Source organism: Thalassophryne amazonica, chromosome 10, assembly GCF_902500255.1.
Source record: "Thalassophryne amazonica chromosome 10, fThaAma1.1, whole genome shotgun sequence".
Taxonomy (NCBI): domain Eukaryota; kingdom Metazoa; phylum Chordata; class Actinopteri; order Batrachoidiformes; family Batrachoididae; genus Thalassophryne; species Thalassophryne amazonica.
In genome coordinates, this window is record NC_047112.1 from 6,978,116 (window position 1) to 6,992,820 (window position 14,705).

At 41.0% G+C, this 14,705-nt stretch overlaps 1 protein-coding gene across 3 annotated transcripts in view; it reads left to right on the top strand.

Annotated features, from left to right (window-relative positions):
* Nucleotides 1-14,705, top strand: part of gmds (GDP-mannose 4,6-dehydratase) — a 357,438-nt gene that overhangs the window by 316,069 nt on the left and 26,664 nt on the right. Inside the window, exon 10 of one of the 3 annotated variants that reach the window (XM_034179365.1) lies at nt 8,444-8,582. The exons of the other annotated variants lie outside the window; for them this stretch is intronic. Coding sequence (XP_034035256.1) covers nt 8,444-8,582 — 139 coding nt within the window. The remainder of the gene's footprint in view (nt 1-8,443; nt 8,583-14,705) is intronic. 3 annotated transcript variants of the gene reach the window in all.

Below are 14,705 nucleotides of genomic sequence, written 5' to 3' on the forward strand. Positions count from 1 at the left end.
TCTTTAAATTTCGTCTATTATCTAAAGCTCCACGTATTATGTATTCATGGTGCTTATGTACACTTTGGAGAACGGTGTGGCACAGGCCGTGGGAATGAAGGCTTCAGCTTTGCACTTTGTTCTAACATGCCGGCAAAAACAAAATGTCAAAAATACTTTGAATGCAAAGATCTGCCCTTTGGGTCAGTGACTGTACTTACTACATAGTGCAGTACTTTAAAAAAACTTTTACAGAGTAGATACATACAGACTAATCAGGGTTTGCATTAACTTGCTTTACTTTAAAAGCAAGAAATCATGTTTCCATCCCCCTCCAAACTGTGTAAATTGAAGTAGTGAATTGAAAATATGCATAACTCTTAGAGACCTAATGACACTCTCCTGTGTCCTCGTCAACTTTTTATCATAATTCTATTCATAGATCATATCTTTGCACAGTGGTCTCAACAAGTATATGAGGTCTATTAGAAAAGTATCCGACCTTATTATTTTTTTCAAAAACCATATGGATTTGAATCACGTGCGATTACATCAGACATGCTTGAACCCTCGTGGGCATGCGAAAGTTTTTTCACGCCTGTCGGTTACGTCATTTGCCTGTGGGCAGTCTTTGAGTGAGGAGTGGCCCACCCTCTCGTCGTTTTTTCATTGTTTAGGAATGGCTCAGAGACTGCTGCTTTGTTTGATCAAAATTTTTTCAAAACTGTAAGGCACAACTGAGTGGACACCATTCGATAAATTCAGCTGGTTTTCGGTAAAAATTTTAACGGCTGATGAGAGATTTTGGTCTGGTAGTGTCGCCGTAAGGACGGCCCACGGTGCCTGACGGCGATCTGCGCTTCGAGGCAGCAGCGTCTCGCCGTTTCAAGTTGAAAACTTCCACATTTCAGGCTCTGTTGACCCAGTAAGTCATCAGAGAACAGAGAACTTTCAGAAGTCGGCATGAGGAGTTTATTCGGACATTCCATTGTTAACGGACATTTTGTAATGAAAGAACGTGCGGGCAGAGTCGCATGTCGGGCCGGATCCAACCGCGGGGGGTCGCGACAGGAAAAACACCTCCGTCGGAAACCTTAACGGACAAGTTGGAACATGCCCAAGCTGTTAAACAATTTCTCAGTTACTCACTTGTTGAAAGCCATCAAAAGCCGCCTGAATTTTACAAATGGTTTTCAACACGGAGGTGTTTTTCCTGTCGCGGCGCACACAGATTGCGCGCACGTCTTTCATTAAAAAATGTCCTTAAACAGTGGAATGTCCGCATATAGTCCTCATGCCGGCCTCTTCTGAATCTTCTCTGTTCTCTCACGACGTCCTGGGTGAATTAAGCCTTAAATTAGGATGTTTTTAGGTCGAAACAGGCCGATGTCGGCGCCTGGAAGCGCTGCGCGACGTCCCGCTCCGTGAGAAGTCCTTACAGCGACAGAAACACCCCATAATCTCTCATCAGCCGTTAAACTTTTCACCGAAAACCAGCTTAATTTCTCGAATAGTGTCCACTCGGATATTCCTCACAGGTCCAGAAAAAATTTTGATAAAGCAACGCGCGCCATCTCGAGCAGCGTGTGAAACAAAGGAATTCAGCCGAGAGGGCGTGACCACATCTCACTCAAGGCCTGCCCACAGGGAAATGACGTCACCGACACGCGTGGAAAAAACCCACGCATGCGCACGAGGGTTCAAGCATGATTGGTGTAATTGCACGTCATTCAAATCCATATAGTTTTAAAAAAAATAAGTGTCGGTTTCTTATCTAATAGACCTTGTATGCTTTACACTCAGCAAGTTAATTTTGTTCTGAACATTTTGATATGCAACTTATAGGCATTGTATGAAAAAGTACAACCCAAATTCCAATGAAGTTGGGACGTTGTGTGTAATGTAAATAAAAGCAGAATACAATGATTTGCAAACCCTCTTCAACCTATATTCAATTGAATACACCTCAAAGACAAGATATTAATGTTCAAACTGATAAACTTTATTGTTTTTGTGCGAATATTTGCTCATTTTGAAATGGATGCCTGCAACACCTTTCAAAAAAGCTGGGACAGGGGCAACAAAAGACTGTGATGGTATGGGGGTGTGTTAGTGCCCATGACATGGGCAACGTACACATGCTGCCATCCAAGCAACGTCTCCCAAATGCTTATTGAGTGTTGTTAGAAGGAAAGGTGATGTAACACAGTGGTAAACATACCAGTGTCCCAGCTTTTTTGAAACATGTTGCAGGCATCCATTTCAAAATGAGCAAATATTTGCACAACAACAATAAAGTTTATCAGTTTGAACATTAAATATCTTGTCTTTGTGGTGTATTCAGTTGAATATAGGTTGAAGAGGATTTGCAAATCATTGTATTCTGTTTTTATTTACATTTTACACAACATCCCAACTTCATTGGAATTTGGGTTGTACCTTTAAAGGAGAATTTGTTAAGATACAATAGTGTTCAGAATAATAGTAGTGCTATGTGACTAAAAAGATTATTCCAGGTTTTGAGTATATTTCTTATTGTTACATGGGAAACAAGGTACCAGTAGATTCAGTAGATTCTCACAAATCCAACAAGACCAGGCATTCATGATATGCACACTCTTAAGGCTATGAAATTGGGCTATTAGTAAAAAAAAAAAAAGTAGAAAAGGGGGCATTCACAATATCAATCAATCAATCAGTTTTATTTATATAGCGCCAAATCACAACAAACAGTTGCCCCAAGGCGCTTTATATTGTAAGGCAAGGCCATACAATAATTACGGAAAAAAAACCCCAACGGTCAAAACGACCCCCTATGAGCAAGCACTTGGCTACAGTGGGAAGGAAAAACTCCCTTTTAACAGGAAGAAACCTCCAGCAGAACCAGGCTCAGGGAGGGGCAGTCTTCTGCTGGGACTGGTTGGGGCTGAGGGAGAGAACCAGGAAAAAGACATGCTGTGGAGGGGAGCAGAGATCAGTCACTAATGATTAAATGCAGTGTGGTGCATACAGAGCAAAAAAAGAAAGAAACACTCAGTGCATCATGGGAACCCCCCAGCAGTCTAAGTCTATAGCAGCATAACTAAGGGATGGTTCAGGGTCACCTGATCCAGCCCTAACTATAAGCTTTAGCAAAAAGGAAAGTTTTAAGCCTAATCTTAAAAGTAGAGAGGGTGTCTGTCTCCCTGATCTGAATTGGGAGCTGGTTCCACAGGAGAGGAGCCTGAAAGCTGAAGGCTCTGCCTCCCATTCTACTCTTAAAAACCCTAGGAACTACAAGGAAGCCTGCAGTCTGAGAGCAAAGCGCTCTATTGGGGTGATATGGTACTATGAGGTCCCTAAGATAAGATGGGACCTGATTATTCAAAACCTTATAAGTAAGAAGAAGAATTTTAAATTCTATTCTAGAATTAACAGGAAGCCAATGAAGAGAGGCCAATATGGGTGAGATATGCTCTCTCCTTCTAGTCCCCGTCAGTACTCTAGCTGCAGCATTTTGAATTAACTGAAGGCTTTTCAGGGAACTTTTAGGACAACCTGATAATAATGAATTACAATAGTCCAGCCTAGAGGAAATAAATGCATGAATTAGTTTTTCAGCATCACTCTGAGACAAGACCTTTCTAATTTTAGAGATATTGCGTAAATGCAAAAAAGCAGTCCTACATATTTGTTTAATATGCGCATTGAATGACATATCCTGATCAAAAATGAGTCCAAGATTTCTCACAGTATTACTAGAGGTCAGGGTAATGCCATCCAGAGTAAGGATCTGGTTAGACACCATGTTTCTAAGATTTGTAGGGTCAAGTACAATAACATCAGTTTTATCTGAGTTTAAAAGCAGGAAATTAGAGGTCATCCATGTCTTTATGTCTGTAAGACAATCCTGCAGTTTAGCTAATTGGTGTGTGTCCTCTGGCTTCATGGATAGATAAAGCTGGGTATCATCTGCGTAACAATGCAAATTTAAGCAATGCCGTCTAATAATACTGCCTAAGGGAAGCATGTATAAAGTGAATAAAATTGGTCCTAGCACAGAACCTTGTGGAACTCCATAATTAACCTTAGTCTGTGAAGAAGATTCCCCATTTACATGAAGAAATTGTAATCTATTAGATAAATATGATTCAAACCACCGCAGCGCAGTGCCTTTAATACCTATGGCATGCTCTAATCTCTGTAATAAAATTTTATGGTCAACAGTATCAAAAGCAGCACTGAGGTCTAACAGAACAAGCACAGAGATGAGTCCACTGTCTGAGGCCATAAGAAGATCATTTGTAACCTTCACTAATGCTGTTTCTGTACTATGATGAATTCTAAAACCTGACTGAAACTCTTCAAATAGACCATTCCTCTGCAGATGATCAGTTAGCTGTTTTAAAACTACCCTTTCAAGAATTTTTGAGAGAAAAGGAAGGTTGGAGATTGGCCTATAATTAGATTAAATATCGCTGGGTCAAGTGATGGCTTTTTCAGTAATGGTTTAATTACTGCCACCTTAAAAGCCTGTGGTACATAGCCAACGAATAAAGATAGATTGATCATATTTAAGATCAAAGCATTAAATAATGGTAGGGCTTCCTTGAGCAGCCTGGTAGGAATGGGGTCTAATAGACATGTTGATGGTTTGGATGAAGTAACTAATGAAAATAACTCAGACAGAACAATCGGAGAGAAAGAGTCTAACCAAATACCGGCATCACTGAAAGCAGCCAAAGATAACGATACGTCTTTGGGATGGTTATGAGTAATTTTTTCTCTAATAGTTAAAATTTTATTAGCAAAGAAAGTCATGAAATCATTACTAGTTAAAGTTAAAGGAATACTCGGCGCAATAGAGCTCTGAATCTTTGTCAGCCTGGCTACAGTGCTGAAAAGAAACCTGGGGTTGTTCTTATTTTCTTCAATTAGTGATGAATAGTAAGATGTCCTAGCTTTACGGAGGGCTTTTTTTTATAGAGCAACAGACTCTTTTTTCAGGCTAAGTGAAGATCTTCTAAATTAGTGAGACGCCATTTCCTCTCCAACTTACGGGTTATCTGCTTTAAGCTGCGAGTTTGTGAGTTATACCACAGAGTCAGGCACTTCTGATTTAAAGCTCTCTTTTTCAGAGGAGCTACAGCATCCAAAGTTGTCTTCAGTGAGGATGTAAAACTATTGACGAGATACTCTATCTCACTTACAGAGTTTAGGTATCTACTCTGCACTGTGTTGGTATATGGCATTAGAGAACATAAAGAAGGAATCATATCCTTAAACCTAGTTACAGTGCTTTCTGAAAGACTTCTAGTGTAATGAAACTTATTCCCCACTGCTGGGTAGTCCATCAGAGTAAATGTAAATGTTATTAAGAAATGATCAATCAATCAATCAATCAATTTTTTTATATAGCGCCAAATCACAACAAACAGTTGCCCCAAGGCGCTTTATATTGTAAGGCAAGGCCATACAATAATTATGTAAAACCCCAATGGTCAAAACGACCCCCTGTGAGCAAGCACTTGGCTACAGTGGGAAGGAAAAACTCCCTTTTAACAGGAAGAAACCTCCAGCAGAACCAGGCTCAGGGAGGGGCAGTCTTCTGCTGGGACTGGTTGGGGCTGAGGGAGAGAACCAGGAAAAAGACATGCTGTGGAGGGGAGCAGAGATTGATCACTAATGATTAAATGCAGAGTGGTGCATACAGAGCAAAAAGAGAAAGAAACAGTGCATCATGGGAACCCCCCAGCAGTCTACGTCTATAGCAGCATAACTAAGGGATGGTTCAGGGTCACCTGATCCAGCCCTAACTATAAGCTTTAGCAAAAAGGAAAGTTTTAAGCCTAATCTTAAAATCAGACAGAAGGGAGTTTTTGATTAATTAATAAGCTGGAATGGAAGATTGCTGCTAATCCTCTGCCTCGGCCCGTGCTACGAGCATTCTGGCAGTTAGTGTGACTCGGGGGTGTTGACTCATTTAAACTAACATATTCATCCTGCTGTAACCAGGTTTCTGTAAGGCAGAATAAATCAATATGTTGGTCAATTATTATATAATTTACTAACAGGGACTTAGAAGAGAGAGACCTAATGTTTAATAGACCACATTTAACTGTTTTAGTCTGTGGTTATGCTTAAATAGATTTTTGCTGGTTATTGGTGGTCTGGGAGCAGGCACCTTCTCTACGGGGATGGGGTAATGAGGGGATGGCAGGGGGAGAGAAGCTACAGAGAGGTGTGTAAGACTACAACTCTGCTTCCTGGTCCCAACCCTGGATAGTCACGGTTTGGAGGATTTAAGAAAATTGGCCAGATATCTAGAAATGAGAGCTGCTCCATCCAAAGTGGGATGGATGCCGTCTCTCCTAACAAGACCAGGTTTTCCCTAGAAGCTTTGCCAATTATCTATGAAGCCCACCTCATTTTTTGGACACCACTCAGACAGCCAGCAATTCAAGGAGAACAGTAGTATAGTGGCATCTGTTGTTGAGGCTACAAACTCAAAACTATTATGTTCAAACTGCTTTTTTTAGCAATCCTGTGAATCACTAAACTAGTATTTAGTTGTATAACCACAGCACTTACAGGTAACTCCAGACTGTCTTTGATCATCCTGGAGCTGATCAATGGGTGAGCCTTTGCCATTCTGGTTATTCTTCTATCCATTTTGATGGTTGTTTTCCGTTTTCTTCCATGCGTATCTGGTTTTATTGTCCATTTTAAAGCATTGGAGATCATTGTAGATGAACAGCCTGTAATTTTTTTGCACCTGCGTATACGTTTTCCCCTCTCCAATCAACTTTTTAATCAAACTAGGCTGTTCTTCTGAACAATGTCTTGAACGTCCCATTTTCCTCAGGCTTTCAAAGAGAAAAGCATGTAGACACAGGTGCTGGCTTCATCCTTAAATAGGGGACACCTGATTCACACCTGTTTGTTCCACAAAATTGACGAACTCACTGACTGAATGCCACACTACTATTATTGTGAACACCCCCTTTTCTACTTTTTTTTACTAATAGCCCAATTTCATAGCCTTAAGAGTGTGCATATCATGAATGCTTGGTCTTGTTGGATTTGTGAGAATCTACTGAATCTACTGGTACCTTGTTTCCCATGTAACAATAAGAAATATACTCAAAACCTGGATTAATCTTTTTAGTCACATAGCACTACTATTATTCTGAACACTACTGTATGTGAAAGAAAATACCCTGTTGAGCTCTAAGGGTTAATGAAAACCTGTGTTTCATTCGGGGGGGGGGGGGGGTACTCAGATATCACAAAAAAGTTTCTCCACTCACATAAAGAGGTTTTTCAGGCAATTTGCAAAAACCTTACTTCGAATAACCGCAATAGAAACACTTTGACGTACAGAAAGAGTCACGACATTCGAAAATACATGACATGTTACACGTGGATTAAGTAAGTGATGGAGAGGTTGTTAAAAGTGATAAGAGATGATGTTCTGGCAATATTGAACTCTTTTAAAACAAACAATGAAACAGCAATATTTAACACGACTTACTGAACCATCACCGTGACAAGTGGTATTATAATTTTTGGAGGAACCTTGCTAGAATGACAGGTATCGTGACAGCACAAAACCTACGTAGCACATGCACAAAAGTTATGTCAAACACAAGAATTAATAACAGGACAATATTTTATGAATGTATCCATCTGTCTTTCTGCTGTTGAAGCACACGCTTTTGTACCTGAAGCTTCCTGACAACTATGAAAAATTTTCTTAATGGGGTCGTCCGACTGTAGACGTAACACTCCTTTTGTCCACTTTTATGGCATTTAACCACTTTTATCAAATATATGTAGGTGAAAAGTACAGTATGTACATTTGTATGTCGTAAATATCTTCAGAGTAGGAAAGAAAATGTTTTCAAATTAGCTGCTTTAACCCTTAAAACCCTCAGGGTATTTTCTGGATTTTACCGTGCTACCATAATTCCCCTTTTAAGGTAATTTCTTTTACTATAATGCACGTGTGTTGCATATCATAATGTTCAGAACACTCTCAGCTTTCTGAATATGAGACATATATTGGTCTCACATTCAGAAGGTACGATCTATAGAAATATGATGAAAAGCTGACCAGGACACAGAAGAGTGTCATTCAGGCGTCAGAGACATTGAGACTTTGTAATGTTTTAAAACAATTTTTTGAAATGTTTAATTGTTTTCATTTATGACCATACTTTTTTCTTCAGTCAGTCTGAGAATGTGAACTTGACAAAAGATGAGGTTCCATTCTCCACAACAGTCGCTCTGGTGTCTGTTGTCCTCGTTTTGAGGAAACGGGAGCAGAGTGAAGAGTCAACAGTCTGAGAGGAGCAGGAAAGGCAGGAAGGAAAGGAGGAAAGTGAGTGAGGGATGGAGTCGTCGCTGAGATTCTCATGTGTGCGGTGGTGGAGTATTGCTGTGTGTTTATAAATCAGAGAGCAGGGCAGTGTGTGTCTTTCAGAGCCGGTGTTTCCTGCAGTGTAATCTGAGTCTGGTGGAATGTGTGAACCACATCCGACTCCGTCCTCCTCGAGTCCACGACTCGCTCTGTGTACTGTGGTCAACAACCCAAACCTGCCAGGGTGTCTCCACCAGCACAGGTAGAGGCACCCCCCCACCCCCACACAAAAAAGATTATACAAATTATGATTTGATAGAAACTACAGCAGAGACTCACTAACTGATGCTGTGGTTTGTTTGTCATTTTTGGTATTTTCTGTCATGAACTTGAAGAATTTCAATAGTGACAATTATTTGAGCAAATGAAAGTCCTCAGCTTTTGCACTGATACTCCAGCTGATACTAAAGCCAAGTATCAACAAAGACCTCATGATACGGTATGTATCATGATACTTGGGCCAACATGATTGTTTTGCAATATAGCTACTGTGATACATTGAATACTCTACATAATTTACCGCAAATTTAAAAATAGACCCAAGAATACAACTGAGTACTCATATTTACTTCACATTACACCGATAACTCGAACAAATTGATTCAAAACAATTGCATTTTAAATTTTCATTACTGTTTGTTAGAACAGTATTTGAAATGTACCGTGCAAGATGCTATAACATCATGTGTAGATAAAATACAAATATTCTTGACAGATCTATAATGCAGAAGGCGAAACATTACATGAAAATAAAGTGTATTTTTTTTCTTTCATTTCTTTGTAAATTTTGGGCACACAGTCACATGTCCGCGGTTTGGGATCACATAATTTGATGCACGGAATATTTACCACATGCATGCAAGTCAGAGATTTCCACTATACCACAGCTAGCCAAATCCATTTGTTTTATCAAAACAGTTAACATATTATCTGGAGCATAAGTTGCATTTTATGTTTTGTTTTTTTTTTTAGTTTGAGAGGTCCTGCAACTTGAACTCCTTATTTATGGATTTTTCTTCTGCAAAAGGCATTTCTTAACAGGTGCAACTTATACTCCAGTGCAACTTTTATATGTTTTTTTTTCCTTTGTAAGAGGCATTTCTAGTAAGTACAACTTATACTCTGATGCACCCTATACTATAGAAAAATATAGTACTCCTTGTTTTGGTTCTAAAAACAAACTGCTCTCACACACATTGGCTTTAAATGATGAAGGGGCTGCTCTTATATACTCCATCATGCTCGCCTCTGAGATGATGATGCTGAATGTGACTGGTGCCGGGTCCCAGGAGGTTGCCATCTATTTGCCCTCCAGTGACATCAACAGGGGTGGAGGTCATACTGATTCTTCAGATTTAAGGGAAATTTAAGCACATTTTAAATCCATTAATTGATAGCACAAAAATAATGTCATGACACACGGCTGTATCGATTTTTTTGTCCTTGCACAGTTAGAATTTTAATTTGATGAAATGCGATTCCAACAAAAAAAAAAAAATTGACATAAATAAATGGAAATTTCATTTTTATATAATTTTTTTAAATTATTTTAAAAAATGCAGCGAATATCAGTGATGGTTTTCCTTAATTAAAGGAGAGAAGATGAGGAGACAAAAGTAGAGAGTGTCACAGAAAAGAATTTGTTAGAAATTTTAAAGATTAATCGTGAAGCTTTCAGGCAGTTGTGAGAATCCAGGACAGTTTGAGATCTCGTTGGCACAACTGGACCTGCACCTGTAGAGGCAGAAGAACCGTTTGAATGAGATAATTGGTACAAATCAGGTCCAAGCAAAGTCATGAGAGGTGGCATTAGCTGGATTTTTTATTTATTTTTTTCATCAAATGCGCTGATGCTTAACTGGAGGATAATTGTTAAAGCGTGTGGATGTGTCTGTCTCTTTAGCGGTATTTTTACTTTTTTTAAAAAGAGATCTGAGTTATTATTTATATGAGTGCAAAGGCTTAATATTGATGCATTTTTGTTTTTGTTTTTTTTAAACAAATGCATTCCTTTTTTTGTTTTTGGGGTTTTTTGTTGTTGTTTTACCTCACCTTTTTTTTCCCCTTAAAATTTGTGCATGCATGTGTGGTTTTAAACTGGGGGGTTAATTGCCATGTGACCTCTCTAATGTCTTTCCCTGGCTTGTTATCTTGATTGGGTAATTAATTCTGGGACTGCTCTCGTTCAAACTCTCCTGAACTCTGGAGCCTCCACATTCCTGTAACCCTGAGGCTGCTTTGTCACATTACTTTTCCTTGCTCGCCCCCCTTCTCTCTCTCTCTCTCTCTCTCTCTCTCTCTCTCTCTCTCTTGCTCGCTCGATTTATTTCTCTTTCTCACTCAATCATTCTCCAGCTTGCTCGTCCCTTGCGTTGTACTCCCTCTGCACCTCCCTCCCTCTGCTGCTCCCATCTTTGGGACTCTGGATTTGGGAGCGCGCTCGGTCAGCGGGACTGAGCGACCGCTTCGCCAGCAGACAGCTCGTTCTTTTTCTCCAAGCGCTTATCACTTTATCACCAGCTTACACACAGAAAGAGCGAGTCGGGGTGAAGGAGAGCGATTTTTCACATTCTCAAAGGCACACATGTTCTGGCTCTCCCTGTTTGGGCACGATGAAAGCGGGTGATTTTTGGTGCTGATAAGGTGAGGAATGCTGCAAGGAGAGGAAACTTCTCTTGAGGAGATGTAGCTTATAGGAGAGTGTTTATTCCTCCTCCCCAATATGTCATCCGCCCCAAACACCATCGCTGCCCGCCCTCGGCCTGACCTCCCACACTGCTTCTCTTCACGCTGGCACGTCAGGATTGGTCCCAGAAGGGAAGTCAGCAGGAATTGAAATGAATCGACCTCAGACAGATGGGCATGTCCTTTCCAGCCTTTTCTCTCTCTAACAGAAAAGTCATTAACGTCCCTTGGGCGAGGTCCCAAGTTGCGTGTGTCAAGAGTTCCCCGAGTTGTTCCTGGTGTGCAGTTGAGCGCCCGGCATGGCACCACATAAGGTTGATCCCAGCTGCACATGTGAGCGATAAAGTTCCAACATTCTTCTTATCCCTTAAATAGAGATGACTGAGTTGAGGAATAAAGTGATCAATGGCTGGTGAGAAAGTCAGAGCAATGAGTTGAGGACCATGTTCAGAGAATGACGTGAATGAGAAAAACAAAGAGCGAAGAGACGAATAAGTTGTGTTGGGAAATGAAACTTGAAGCAGCAAGTGAGATCAACCAGAACCCGACATAGCATATTTTCCAGAGTATTAATCGCAGTTCCTAAGGCCTGCGACTTATTCTCAGGTGCAGTTTATACACAGAAAAAAAACATGCACTCATTATAAATAATAATAATTATTATTGTTATTTATGTCGGGTTTCCCCAGGAATCACCAATCACAAAAATACAGTCCAACAATTCACAAACATACTCAATTAAAGGCCTGCAATCAGTAACCCATCTCCATCTGATGACTTTTGTTAGTCAGACTGTTTCAAATAATATCCAATATGTTGTCCATCACATGCTTATTTGTTCATCTTGATTATTTTTTCAAAATCAAAGTGTGTATGGTGCACACGTCTTCCTACAAAAATCCACTGTTCACTTCTGAACAGTGGATATTGCAATTTGTACTCCAGCAAATACAGTACATGACAAATATATGAGGTCTGTGATAAAAGTAACGGACATTATTATTTTTTTCAAAAACCATATGGATTTGAATCACGTGTGATTACATCAGACATGCTTGAACCCTTGTGGGCATGCGAGAGTTTTTTCACACCTGTCGGTTACGTCATTCGCCTGTGGGCAGTCTTTGAGTGAGGAGTCGCCCACCCTCTCGTCGTTTTTTCATTGTTTAGGAATGGCTCAGAGACTGCTGCTTTGTTTGATAAAATTTTTTTCAAAAACTGTAAGGCACAACTGAGTGGACACCATTCGATAAATTCAGCTGGTTTTCGGTAAAAATTTTAACGGCTGATGAGAGATTTTGGTCTGTAACTGTCGCTTTAAGGACGGCCCACGGTGCCTGACGGCGATCTGCGCTTCAAGGCGGCAGCGTCTCACCGTTTCAAGTTGAAAACTTCCACATTTCAGGCTCTGTTAACCCAGTAAGTCGTCAGAGAACAGAGAACTTTCAGAAGAAGTCAGCATGAGGAGTTTATTCGGACATTCCATTGTTAACGGACATTTTGTAATGAAAGAACGTGCGGGCAGAGTTGCATGTCGGGCCGGACCTGACCGCGGGGGGTCGCGACAGGAAAAACACCTCCGTTGGAAACCTTAACGGGCAAGTTGGAACATGCCCAAGCTGTTAAACAATTTCTCAGTTACTCACTTGTTGAAAGCCATCAAAAGCCGCCGGAATTTTACAAATGGTTTTCAACACGGAGGTGTTTTTCCTGTCGCGGCGCACACAGATTCGCCGAGTCGTCACGGAAATGACTCGGCCTTTTTTCGAATTCTCTTCTGAATCTTCTCTGTTCTCTCACGACGTCCTGGGTGAATTAAGTTTTCAGGTCGAAACAGGCCGACGACGGCGCCTGGAAGTGCTGCACGACATCCTGCTCTGTGGGAAGTCCTTACACCGACAGAAACACCCCATAATCTCTCATCAGCCGTTAAACTTTTCACCGAAAACCAGCTTAATTTCTCGAATAGTGTCCACTCGGATATCCCTCACAGGTCCAGAAAAAATGTTGATAAAGCAACGCGCGCCGTCCGCAGCGGCTATTCAGACAAAGAGATTCCGACGGGCGGGGTGGAGCACTCCTCACTCAAGGCCTGCCCACAGGCGAATGACGTCACCGACACGCGTGAAAAAAAACTCACGCATGCGCACGAGGGTTCAAGCATGTCTGACGTAAAAACATATGAATCAAATCCATTTATTTTTTGAAAAAAATAAAAAGGACCGCTTTTTTCATCACAGACCTCGTATTGTGACAGTATGTTATACACTTGTTCTACATTTTAGAAGTCTGAAGTAATTGTAGTAATGCAGCGTGGTTTGGAGATTTTAGACTCTTGCTTTGCTTCTTCACAGAGTTGCTTGTCCAGATTCACATTTGGGAACTCCAGTTCCATGCGGTTTGAACAACAGTAGTGAGAGAGTGACTCCTCTTTGACTCCTCTTTGGTCATTTGAAGATGTTTTATGATTGAACTCGGATCTGGGAGCATCCTGCATTCACCACACTGCAGAGCTGAACTGAGTCCTGGGTATCACCCACCCAGACAGACAGCTAGTCCATCGCCACCCCCTCCTGAAATTAGCCTCCTCCACTGCACCTGGGTGATATGCTGGCATTTTCTTGGTCTTTTTCCCAGTTTTTTGGGTCCTCAACAGTGAGGACCTTGCACCCAGGATCATGACCACACATATGTACCACATCACCAGAATGTTATAGTTGGCAGTCCATCACAATTCAAGTAAAATCCTTAATATTTGTCTGAGTCAGTAAATGTTCATTTCACTCAAAGTCATTCCAGCAGAACCCAAGGATCCTCCAAAGTGACCTCATAGCAAGACATCAGTCGTCACTTCAGGTCATTGGTTACACCACGTTTACACAAAGTCCACGACCGATCTGCGATCGGAAAATGGCCTCTGCTCGCCTTCACTCCCACTGGCTCTTGCTGGGGTTGCAGGCTGGTCTCAATGGGGTCTCCATGGTCAGAAAGAAGATCCCTCTTGGTCGCCATCACTCTCTGTCACTCCCCATTAGTCTCCAACAGGTGTGCGAGTGTATTGAATTGTTTAAAACACTTGCAGAAGTTGTGAAACCAGTTAATAGATATGTTGGTCTTATAAGCGGTCTTGATAAACTCTCTCAGGTCTTGACTCACTCTCAACTTGATCCTATTGGTGGTAATAAACTCTCAGTTGACTCTGAATGGGTGTGCATCAATGATTGCGAATATTAACTTTGTTTTCAATTGCACAATTCAGTCGCAATGCAAGCTTGGTGTAAACGCAAATAACAGATTGAAATAGAGACCAGCCAAGACTTGTGAGAGTTGACAACATTTCATGATCTTGTAGGTCTTATATAGGTCTCAGTCCGGTGTAAACGGGGCATTAGTGTCTAAGTCTCACAACCATACAGTAAGACAGGAAGCACCACGATCCTGAAGGCTTTGACGTGCGTTCACTTGCAACAGTACTGGCATCACCAAATACCTCTGGCCAGTGACCTCATGATGTTACAAGTTCTTCCTAGGCTTGTCTCAACTTTATAAGTTGAGCCCCCCAGAGATATACGTGATATTCAAGGTCTCATCAAGGCTAATATCTTCACCACAATGGGATACACTTCTGAGAACTGGGTTC